General features: G+C 42.8%; 1 protein-coding gene across 1 annotated transcript; it reads right to left on the reverse strand.

Moving 5' to 3' along the window:
* Positions 1-4297: 4297 nt before the first annotated feature.
* LOC119659700 (WD repeat-containing protein 3) lies at positions 4298-7339 on the reverse strand. The gene is made up of 2 exons (XM_038067952.1): positions 6977-7339; positions 4298-6916 (listed from the first exon to the last, which is right to left on the reverse strand). Exons 1-2 carry the CDS (start codon positions 7132-7134, stop codon positions 4345-4347), a joined length of 2730 nt encoding a protein of 909 aa, XP_037923880.1. The 5' UTR covers positions 7135-7339; the 3' UTR covers positions 4298-4344.
* Between the last annotated feature and the right edge of the window lie 5281 nt (positions 7340-12620).

Genomic DNA, 12620 nt, shown 5'->3' on the forward strand with positions numbered 1-12620 from the left:
AATATTATTGAGAACCTGCGAGATTATGTCGAGGGTCCCATTTCAAACAAAAATTACTTGATGGAACGCCTTCTCGAATAGTGGAGAAAAAATCCAACCGAATATGTCCAACGTTTAGTCACATCTATGCCACTGCCCCGTAAAGAATGTACATTATCTATCACTCTCAATTTGAAATATTAACTAATCATTTTTTTGAGTTTTTAAAGTCATTATTCCGACTTTATAGCACTGTCCGAATTTCAATTTTGCTTATGAAAATAGACTTTCTTTTGCTATTCACCCCCAGTAAGTGTTTTGTTTGTTTGTTTTTTCCATGACGACGACGTTGTTCCCCTTGTCCGCCTTGAGGAAGTATAGCGGTTTATCACGATTTTCACGTATTGTTTTTAAATAGCGTTTACAAATTTTTAACGGCGCGTTATTCCGAATGATTTTACTTAGACCCGAACGAATTTCATCCTTAGTTTCGTTTAGTTAGTTTTTAGTTTTTTAGGGTGGCGAATTTTTTATTTAGAACCTCTCCTCTATAAACAAGATTCATAATAAAATCGAGTTTACACTAGAGGTAGAAAAGGATGGGGTTCTACCTTTCCTGGATCTAAATATCGTCAACTCCAACGGAAAGCTTAAGTTCGAGATATACCGTACGCCTACAGCAACGCAGAGAACGATACCAGTAACTTCACATCACACATTTTCCCAAAAAATGGCTGCCTATAATTGCATGATTCACCGACTGATCACATACCCTTTTTCGGAATACGGTTTCAATAAGGAACGACAGTTTTTTATTGACACCGCTATTAAGAATGGGTATAATTCTCAGACCATTGAGAAATTGATTGGAAGGAAAGTCAAGCAACAGAACAGACATGCCTATACAGCGCTATTTTCGCAGCAGAAGGAAGTAACCACTAGATGAATAAGTATCCCATATTCCTACCTATTTAACAACATCAGGAATTGGGTAAAAAAGTACCAACTGGAAGTCGTAGGTTCGAGTCGAGCGTCCACCTTGCGAAATTTACTGGGAAGCGTTAAGGATCCTTTGGCAGCGGACGAAAAAAGCGAGATTTACCGAATAACGTGCAGCAACTGCAATAAATTATACATAGGACAAACGAAACGCCTAATAACGGCGAGATTTAACGAACACATCAAGGAAGCGGTAAGTAGTGTTCGGAGACAAAAGTCGTGCATAAGGTCATCAGTGGCAGCGCACATAGTCGAAGAAGCCCATATCATTCAACGCGAAAACCTCGAACTCTTGCGGCATACTAACCGAACGACAACCTTGGACCCTTGGGAAAGTCTAGAAATTCTGAGAGAAGACGCGAGGCGGTTATTAAACATAGATTCCGGTAATTACCCCTCAAAATTAATAAGACTTGCCGCGGTAATTAATAGATAATTAGGTTAATAATTTAATATTTTTTTTGTTAAAAAGTAATTTAGGTAATTAGTGTTTTTAGTATAAATAGAACCGTAGAATCGCAATTGTTTTTAGTAGCTTTGTACCGATGAAGGGAGTAAGTTGCTCCCGAAATATATATATACATAATAAAATAAAATTGTAGTTTGGAGTAAGCTACTGGTCTATCAATTTTAGACTTAACTACAAATAGAAGACAATATCTAACGCATCGGTAAAAGGACGAAAAATAAAAAGCGTTTGAATTAAATTTAAGTTCGTAATTTTAAAAAATACAATATTTTATGCATGCGTTCAAACTGTGTTTTTTTTTCTCTTTAATTTGACCTTTACTTTCTTGATTACACCACAACAATCCTATAAGTCAGCTAGAGTTATCGAAAAAGTTGTTTTTTAGCCAATTTAAATTGCATTAAAATTGAAACTTTACGCAGCGAAAAACCCCCGGAGGACTTTAAATGAAGTATGTGGTGAACAGATTTTAGATTATAGTTTAATGTCATCTTAGGCTAGCCGCTTTCGTGAAGGTTAGCAACTGGGGTGTCAACTTCATCTATAGTATGATGCAAAATTGGTCTAAAGAATAGTATAAACTAAAAAAACACTTTAAATTTTTTTAAGTATGTATTTTGTGCAAAAAGATTGAATTTGATATTTTTGTGGTATCATATTCTTGCGGTAATAGAGACAAAGATGTTGCGTTGGACTAGTAACGTGACACGTTTTGATCACATCCGAAATCAGGATATTTGCGATCAATATGGAGTTGCATCGGGGCTAACGAGAATTCACTCACCAAGATTGGTCTGAACATCGAAGTCGATGGTAACCGAACAAAGAAGGCCGACCAAAACAACGGTGGCCTGATACGCTGGATAAGGATTTAAAAGCCTCGCGACTCCATCCAGATCAGGCATTTGATAGAACTAAATGGCGAAACCGATCAAGACGAGTCCGACCGCGCTAGTGAACGGGACAAAGACTGAAGAAAACAAGATAATATATGCGTACTCTGGAATCTATGAAATTGAATTTCTGAATTTTCCGAGAAATCTGTGAATAGTCCGTTGGACCTGTTTTGCACCAAAATTTTATGATCGTTATAACGGTACCTAAATTTCAGAAAATCAAATTCTCTCTACCTATCTGCTCTTATGGCAATACATAAAAAAGAAATTCAGTTATCAAAGATATATTAATCCAAGCACAGAAGGACGAATGGGCCGCAAATTTGCAGAAATTTTGAAAATTAACAAGTCATTTGTGCAAAGTCACTAAAAACGCAGAAAGTAACTCAAATAAATCATGGCGCACAAAAAAAGGCAGAATAGCTAACAAAATCAACCCCGGGGATGCTAGTCACCTGTCTATGGAAAGCCTAAAAGGAAGCACTGGTGTCGTCGAAATAAAATTGTAACAAAAGACAATGCAGCGAGTACCCAAACAATCGGTCTGAATCATGTAATTAAAAAGAGCAAGCCCACGCTTTCTTCAAAGAGAGAGAGAAATTCATATCGTCCAGATATCAAAATAGCCCCACTTTGGGGTACAATACATTTTTTTTAGGGGGATGATCGCTGCGATTTTTCAACGAAATTAGAGAGAGGAGTCTTCCCTTCCTCCCATATACTTTCGCCGTTCTCTCATTCTCTGGGGTTCAAATTTGTTCATAATATTATCTAAAAACAGCACTTTAAGGGGTCATCACCTCTCCCTGCCCACAAACGCTCTTCGCCCTCTCTGGCAATGGGTAGGAAAATTCAGTCTCTATTTTACTATTTAAAGGTTATTTGTTCTTATGAAATCAAGATATATCCTTTCCAATCAACGGTAGGGTATGGCAATGAGAAACCCATCCGCTGGCAGTAAAGGAAACGGTGGAGCGTGGTGGCGGCTCTTTGACAGCAAAGGAATGAATCGCATCCTGTAAATTTCGCGTTTGAAAATAGCATGGACAAATCCGGGATTTGAATCCTATAGAGAATTGGGAGAGAACAGCGCCAAAGCGCACTAATGAGTGGTGAGACTGCATATTGAATGAATAACAATCGATATCACCAGAACATGTTTCCAAACGCAATGATTCTATGAAAAATAGGATAAAACATTTGAAAAAAGCAAAGAAGTATTTCACTAAATATTAAATTTCCTAATCACCAAAAGTTGGTGCAAAACTGGCCTAATGTCCCTTATAATAATAATCGTTGGCACAATAATCCATATTGGATCAGGGCCTTGAAGTGTGTTAGAGCACTCTTCATTCAAGACCGTAACGGTACATTACAGGAGTACACTCTGTCAACATTGCGCTTCCCCGAGATTATTACCCTGAATTGATTCAGGTACTTATTCACAGCCGAGTCGACTGGTATCCCACGTCAAATCACGATACAAACCCCACTGCCATCAGTGAGATTTGAACCACGACCTTCCGTATGACAGCCTTGCGCTCCAATCATTCTTGGAAAAACCTGGATGAAACTGAATGCGACAGCAACCCACAGCGATAACTCATAGGAGCAGTTGACCCGCTGTATCCTACATAGGGATTTACGGCAACCATCTTATTTTTTAAAGGACTAACGTATATTGTTGTTAAACTACTGCTTCGATTAGACGAGGATCACACAGGAAATGCATATACCGGAATTGACGCGCTTAAAAACGAGACAAATTGTACCAGCTGGTCCTCCAGATTCGGGGTTGGGTAGGGCTGACAATCCTACACGGAAAACAACTTGTTACGAAGTCACAACTGGACGGACTGGACGGAGGATGCCGTAGGTCAGGACGTCAGACAGCTTTTAGGAATATCGAATTGGTGGACCTCGGCGCAAAACAGTTAACTGAAACTATTCGGTATTTACATAGAATTAAATTTATTCCTTAAAACTAACAACTGAAAGTTTTCAACTCATTTGTATATGAAGTCGTTTCGTCAATTGCCTTCTCTTGTGCTTCCTATCTTTCTGCTTTTTACTACGCGTCGCATCCCTGAATAATTCTACTCCCTCGCGTTCTTCGATTGCCAGTTGTAACATTTGCAATCCATGATAATTAACACCAACCATATCCCGCAATTCTACTATTAAATCCCGCAAATTTCTGACTATCGTTCCTATAACAGGTAAAAGCGTTTCGTTGCTAGCAATCTGCTTCTGATGTATTTGAAACAGAAACAGAACAACTTTGCATATGAGCTCGGTTTGATCTTTTCGACAATTTGCTAAATCCGGCACTCTCTCCAACAACTGAACTACGTGAGTGAAGGGCAAAATCACTAGAGCTTCTTCCAAGTCAGAGGCGCGTATCCTCTGCAAAACTGCAACGAGGAAATCTAATGAATTTGTAGCTTCGTGTGCTAACATAAGGGGATGTAACTCGCGTTGTTTTTCATCAGCTTCGTCATACAACTTGCAAATGTCGATGCATTCTAGGATCGATTCTGCTGCTTTCTCTGCCCCGACTGTTTTTCGTGACGGTAATTTCAGACCAGGCATGGTTGGAACGCTGTTGTCATCACCAGTCGCCAGAGTTCGATTTTCGATTTCTTCTCGCTCCTCTTCTTGCACGTCCTGAAGAACTAAAGGTTCATCAGTTCTTTCGAAAAGTCTCAGAGTCCTGTCAGAGCCGCAAGAGACTACGAATCTTCCATTCGGACTCACTGCCAGTGAATATGCTTCGCCGACATGCCCGGGCAGGGTGATGATTTTATTAAACGTGTCCGCGTCCCATTCTTTCACTTTTCCGTCTTTGCCACACGTGAAAAACATATGCGTTTTAGGAACAAATTGAATCCCCATTACGGAGTCATCATGTGCAAAAAGCGACCTGTGGCAGTCACCGAAATCCAGACCCCATATCTTCACATTCCTATCAGCCGATCCGGTTACGATTAGACTGGAGTCGTACGAAATGTCCATACACAAAACCGGCAATTTATGCCCGTACAAGGAAAGATAGAATTTAAAGGAATCGAGGAAAAAAATTTTAACTGTACAGTCCAGAAGACCAACTGCTAGAAATTTACTATTTGGATCCACTTTCACACAGAGAACAGTTTCTTCTAGTTTTAACGTGTTTTTGTGAAGCAAAGATAGAACTTTTTTCTCAGAGCCATCTTCCGACGCGTCAACGGCCAATTCAAAGCTCCATAGCTTCACAGTTGTATCCCCGCTGCCTGTCACGCATCCTTTCAAATCCGGTAACAAACATATGCTCCACAGCTCGCTTTTATGCGCCGGGATCTCTTCAATGACGTCTCCAGTTCCGATGTCCACGATCAGAAGTTGACCGGTTTTTGTCCCGCACAAAACGTGTCGATCACCAGGCACAAAACAGACAGCTAAAATGTACCCCGTCTCAATTGTTCGAAGACATTGCATTGATGTCTGGCTCCAGAGCTTTAATGACTCGCCGCTGCCGGAAACAATGGCCAGCGAGTCCGAGCTGAAGCTCACAGCCCTGACTTCTGATTGATGGCCGCTCTGAGTAATGGAACGAGCTTGCCTGGCCTCAGAATTCTTCGCATTTATGTCGAGTGCATACAGGCGAAGACTATTATTCGCTGTGTTCACTAAAATTTGCAGATTCGTATCTTGTCCCAGAACAAGATCTATTGACTTGATCTTGGTTCCGCATTTTATGTGTGGCAGTCGCTTGATTTCATCTGTTAGACTGAGCTCGGTGCTGTTTGGAGAAGATGATTGCTTCGAACTTTTCTTCAATCGCTTCGCGAGACGAGACATCGCCTCATCCTTGCTGCAGAAGTAGAAATTCTCTACCAAATCGTTTGTACCGTGACAAGACAGAATTTTTCCGGTTGCGTCCGAAACTAAACTCACTGTTCGGCCTTTTCCTGCGCGTTGAAGGGCTCCGCAATTAGTTACGTTGATTGGACTGATTGTGTCCTCGTCGTCTAGGCTCAGGCCTTCGATTAGAGCGCCCGATGTGAGCTGCAACTCCTCCTTCTTGAGCACCCGATAGACGTTCATTGTGCTCTCACCAGTTCCAGCAACCAGGAAGTCTCCCGCTAATCCCAGTGCCCACACCTCTGTTCGGTTGTCGACGATGGTCTTGAAGCAAGATTGTGTCTCCAAGTTCCAAAATTTGATCTGGGTGTCCTTAGAAGACGAGACGACAACGTTTGGAATACCGAATTTTTCGAGAAAGTGCGTGTCGGTGACTGGGGCGTTATGGCCTATCAGTCGATGTTTGCCCCTTTGGGCGATCATGTCGCAGACAACCACTTCCGTGTCCAGCCCGCCTGATAGCAGGCGTATTCCTCTTTCATCGTATCGCAGTATGCTGACAGCTGTTTTGTGGAGGGCTAAGCTGCAAACAGAAGTGCGCTGCTCAATATTGAAGACTTCAACAACTCCGTCGGCGTAGCCCACGGCGATATGAAGGTGGTCCGGGCTCGAACGGATCGCAGTCACCTCATTCTTTTCACGACGTAGTTCTAGCACCTTCTCCCCAAGCCTGCAAATATAATGAGTTATAGTTTAAATTCGAGCTTCATATGAAACTTCCTTTCCAGACCTGAAGTCCCAAATGAAAACGTTTTCAGCCGCACCGGCGGCGACATATCGCCCTTCTGTCTTGTTGTATACCGTGAAATTTACATTTGGTCGGCCACTCGCGATTATGTTGAAAGTGCCAACTGGCTTGTAGGCCAAATATTGTTTTGTTAAACCCATGCCCCCACAATTCGGATAAAAACAAAATGCACCGCGACTTGCACGGCACGCACGTGTTTACAACTGCTTGCAAGAAATGTCACTTGTCAATATTGTAGGGTTGGGAAATGAGATATGAGCTGCGTGTCGTTGGTGTTCGCGAGCCCCGCAAAGCCACGACGACGAGTGAATATCGTTTGCTTCTGAGCGTTTAACTTTCAAAACGGAATTTCGAGGAGATAATTACACATTTAGGAAATACTTTATGTAATTGTGTGTATTGTGCGTAAAGTAATTTAATGGGAAATTCTCTTTGTTTCCCAGCAAAATTATAACGTGTAGTTATTTTGTTCAAATTAAATATTGTGCGTGTCTTGGAATATGTCTAGCGAAAAAATATAGTTCCTCTAGTCCATCTGATTCCGAACACCAGTTGGAGGCAACGTTATACAGCAGGGAAAAGAAGATATGCGCCCAGGCATATTGCATTACGAAGAGGATGTGGAGCGCTGTTCGAACGACGAATTTAAAACTCACTTTAGGTCAATAGCCCTTGAATTGTTGGATTCTTTATGTATGTAAACCATTCTGGCCGGAATTGGGGAAATCGCGACCAATTTTTATGCCCTCATCCTCGGCGGTGACCGCAACGCGAGGCAGGTGTCTTGGAGAGACTCAGTTAAGAACGAAAACGGCAAAGTGCTCTTCGATTGGTTCCAGTCAGGCCCATTCCTTAGCGCGGATTGCCATCTTTCCCTCGTGGGTCTTCTTTCCTAGACGGCTTTATAATCTCGTCCAATCTCTCAGCATGTGTCACTAGCTGCTCCTCTTTAGCAGCCCACTCGGACCATCATGCCCTCAGTCTCTCTCTACATCTACAGCAAATTCTCCCTTCATTCCACCATCCGCATAAATGCAGATCCTTCAATCTGACAAACCGGGACGATTTCCAACGCGACTTTGCCAGTGCGCTGGACCCTGTCCTGGACAAGTCGCGCATCCACTCTAATGATGAGCTAGATACATAAAAGGCCTACAAATAAGTTCTGTCGATTTTTTTTTTTAAATTTGAAGCTTTATTGTGAAAAATTGGTTATACATTCATTGTTCAAAATATTGCCCATCGCTAGCCACAACTTTCTTCCATCTTTCAGGCAATTCATAGATACCATCGCGCCAAAAATTGGCCGGCTTGGCCGCTATCCACTCATCGAGCCATTTTTTGAGTTCGTCGTAATTGGAGAAGTGCTGGTCAGCCAGGCCATGCTGCATTGACCCGAACAAATAATAATCAGAAGGAGCAATGTTTGGAGAGTACAGCGGGTGGGATAGGACTTCCCATTTCAACGTTTCTAGATATGTTTTAACGGGCTGTGCAACATGTGGACGAGCATTGTCATGTTGCAAAATAACTTTATCATGCCTTTGCTGGTATTGCGACCGTTTTTTTGAGTTCGCGGCTCAAACGCATCATTTGACGTCGGTAGAGTTTGCCCGTGACAGTTTCGTTCGGTTTTAGCAGCTCATAGTATACCACACCCAGCTGGTCCCACCATATACACAGCATGATCTTCTCACCATGAATATTCGCTTTGGCCGTCGATGATGAGGCACGGCCGGGGTATCCCCACGTTGCCCGACACTTGGGATTATCGTAATGGATCCACTTTTCATCGCCAGTAACTATTCGATGCAGAAAACCCTTCCTTTCTTGTCGTTGGAGCAGTTGTTCGCACGTGAAAAAACGCCGTTCGACGTCTCTTGGTTTCAGTTCATACGGAACCCAATTTCCGACCTTTCGAATCATTCCCATTGCTTTTAAACGGTGGGAAATGGCTTGCTGAGTGAGTCTAAGTGTTTTTCCAAGTTCTTCTTGCTTTTGCGATGGATCTTGGTCGAGCAATGCCTCTAATTCTTCATCTTCAAAAATTGTTGGCCGTCCGGCGCGCTCTTCGTCTTCCAAGTCAAAATTTCCACTTTTAAACCGTCCAAACCACCTCTGACACGTTCGCTCAGATAGAGCATGGTCACCATAAACTTCCACCAAAATGTGATGACTTTCGGTTGTTTTTTTCTTCATATTGAAATAATGAAGTAGAACTCCCCGCAAAAACACACTATTTGGTACAAAACTGGCCATTTTCGTTGATGAAAAAAGTATTGTTGTTTACACTTCAATTAAATAATTTATACTGACGTTTGTGCCTATTGACAGTAGCTTTCCGATGAATGTTTGGAAATGTGGATCAATGGAATAAAAAACAATCTACGCCATCTATTGTGAAAACCGACAGAACTTATTTGTAGGCCTTATACATCCGGAAAGTGAACTCTTCCTTTGAAACTATAATTGACAAACACGCTCCAGTTAAAGAGCCTGGTTACTACAAATACGCCTTACCCCCTCAACCCTCTTAGTCCACGATAGAAACAGACTACTCCAGCGCAGAAAACGATTATTTCACCGGTTACGGAACAGATGCAACGCTAAATACCGTCTTCTCTCCGAGATCATCAAACACCTGTCCAGCAAAATCAATGGAGCTATTTGGTCCGAACTGAATGCATCTTACAAGAAACTCCTCAAATCCTTCAAACCTGGCCTACAACTTTTCTCAATAATTAATCGATTGGCTGGAAGGAAACAATCTTCTATTAACCAAATCCCGATAAAAGTGGGTAACCTCCAGTGTCACTCCCCTGAGGAAAAAATATCCGCCTGCGTAGACTATTTCAGCCACTTATTTACAGGCAAATCGGCAGCGAACCCCATCTGGAACTCGGTGGTCGCCAATACTGTCAACGATAAAAGGTTGAGCTTGGAAAGGTCTTACCTTTGCCGTTTTTCTCCGGCTGATATAGTCAGAACAGGCGCGTGCGCCTCCTTCTTTACCTTCCTAGAAGAAGTTGAACTTGCAATCTCCCGGTGCTACAATAAAAAATCTTCGGGCCCCGATGGCATCTCTAACTTTGTTCTGCGGAAGGGTGCGCCTACCATCAGCGAACGTTTCGCCATCCTCTTCATCAGCTGCCTGAACAACGGCCACTTCTCGGTATCTTGGAAATCAGCCCTCCTCATACCTATCCCTAAGAAGGGATGCTCGGGCGGTCTCAAAGATATGAGGCCTATCTCTCTTCTTTCCAATATTGGAAAATTTTTTAAACGTATCCTACTAAGTTACCTCAATAGACACTACTCCCCTATCATTCCACTTAATCAATTCGGCTTCGAAAACCTCAGATCCACGAGCAGGCAATCCTGTATCTACAAGACTATATCACACACATATACACACTATATATCAATCGCCTGAAAAACAGGCACTGCACCGTAGCCTGCACATTAGACCTCAAAAAGGCATTTGATTCAGTTTGGAAAGAGGGATTGCTCTACAAACTAATTCAGTCCAATTGCCCCCTCCCCTTATTCAGAATCCTCGGAGTCTTCATCTCCAACATAATTTGCACGTGCCACGTAGATTCGATGGACTTCGCTCCATCAACTTCCCGGTAAACTCAGGAGTCCCTCAGGGATCTATTCTCGTCCCCAAACTTTTTAACATCTTCCTCCACGACATTCCCCTGCCTCCCGTAAATTTATTCCTCACGCCAACGGCAACTCAGGCAGCCCTTCACCCGGCCTTTTCCTCCCACGACAATGGCCCTCCCGCGTCAAGAGGGATCCTCTTCGCTGATGACACCATCCTATATCCGAGTGATCTCAGGCCCTCAATAGCCTCCCTCTCTCTCAATCTCCTAACCAATAGGTCCATCGCTTATTTCAACCGGTGGGCCCTCACCGTTAATTCCCTTAAGTCTGAGGTTATTTGCTGCAGAAACCCCAGTGGGAAGTGCCACTGGCGCACAGTGCCAGAAAGCAAAAACCTGCATTTACGCAATGCCAACTGCACACTCAAGCCGAAAACAAACATTAAATTCCTAGGAATCTCCCTCAACAACCAACTTAAATCCAACCCTCACGTCAGATCTGCTATTGCCAATGCCTCTAAGGCCTCAGCTACCTTAAAAATCTTCTCTCATCCCGGGCCCTGTTTCCTGCCACCAAAACCCTTTTATACAAAACTCTTATTCGTCCAATCCTGACATACGGTTTCCCAGCATGGGCTGCCATGTCACCGAGCGTAGCAGAAGCCCTCCAACGCTTTGAAAGGCCGGTACTCAGGAAATGCACGGCCAAATACAAAAGGCCAAACCTCAAATTTCACCAAAACACTCTTCTGTACGACCTTTCCGGGGTTTGCCCCATAATTCCGCACATGATCAAGTACTCGCGCGTCAGACTGAAAAAGTGGCTGTCCCACCCTAACCCGCTGATAAAAAATCTCGCTAAACGCAATGCACTGTTACGCGAGCAGAAGTACTAGGTGTCAGAGCCGACTCTCCTCCCGGACAGTAACACTCCTCTCAACCATCACGCCTCCCTTCCCTCCTTCATCCCCTTCTTTTATCAAAGCTCCTCCCCCGACTTTCACAGAAGCTAAACGCGTAAGTCCAATGTTTTGGCAGTCAATCCCCGCGCAGGTGTAGATCACCTTTTATTATTTTTCTTTACTTAGTCCAGATTAAGACAATAAACACAATTAGCCTGTACATAATGTAATACCCCCAAGCATTAACTTCTTCCTTAAATTAAGGTCCCTCCTTCTACCAGTTAGGCTCCACATTACATGCCCCGCGATCCCACAGTCCTCTTCATCCTTCCCGCCTTCGGTCACCGTCCTTGCACAGGACCAAATCGAGTAAAAGGTAGTCCTTTCTCAGTTGCCACCACCATTGAGAAAGGACTGCGCTTTACTTCAAATTCGTTGCTCAATCCTGTCCACCGGTGCCTAAAAACTCCCTTTTCCCCGTTTTCCAGTATAAAGTATTTTTTAAGGTTTTGTGTAAAACAAAACCTTATTAAAATCGATTCAATGTCTGTCTGTCTGTCTGTCACACGCATTTTTCTCCAAAATGGCTGAACCGGCTGAACGAAATTTGGTGGACAGATGGGAGCTATGAAATCTCACGCATACAGCGAGTGGTATACATTTAGGTGGAGTTTAAAGGGGGCTCCCCATACATGCAAAGGGGAGATTCAAAAATTTTGTTTCACCGGATATAGTTGTGTAGGGTATCAAATGAAAGGTCCCGATTTGTACTTTCCGAAACTGACATTAGTTTTGGCATAAATTGCAAAGTGTGTGAGTAAGGAGTCAAAATGTACGCACTTGAAGTGAGACAGAACTCGTTTTCGGAAACTACCCAACCTAAAAATCCGAAAAAAATCAGGGTGGTGCGCCTAGATGAAATCTAGGCCTCAAAATATGTCCCATTCCGATATCTGCACAAATAAACTTACTAATAGTATATTACTACTCAAATATAGTCATGTGGGGTATCAAATTAAAGATCTCGGTTAGTAATTTTCGGAGCCGCCCTTAGTTTTGACTTTTGTTGAAAAAGTATGAAGTGCGGGGGGTTGAAAGTGGTCATTTTTTTGAGGA

Source organism: Hermetia illucens, chromosome 6 (assembly GCF_905115235.1).
Source record: "Hermetia illucens chromosome 6, iHerIll2.2.curated.20191125, whole genome shotgun sequence".
NCBI classification, from domain to species: domain Eukaryota; kingdom Metazoa; phylum Arthropoda; class Insecta; order Diptera; family Stratiomyidae; genus Hermetia; species Hermetia illucens.

Coding starts and splice junctions, on each gene's coding strand:
- LOC119659700 (XM_038067952.1), bottom strand. CDS start 7,134: ATGGGTTTAACAAAACAATATTTGGCCTACAAGCCAGTTGGCACTTTC. Junction 6,917..6,976: donor GTTTTCATTTGGGACTTCAG/GTCTGGAAAGGA, acceptor TTATATTTGCAG/GCTTGGGGAGAAGGTGCTAG.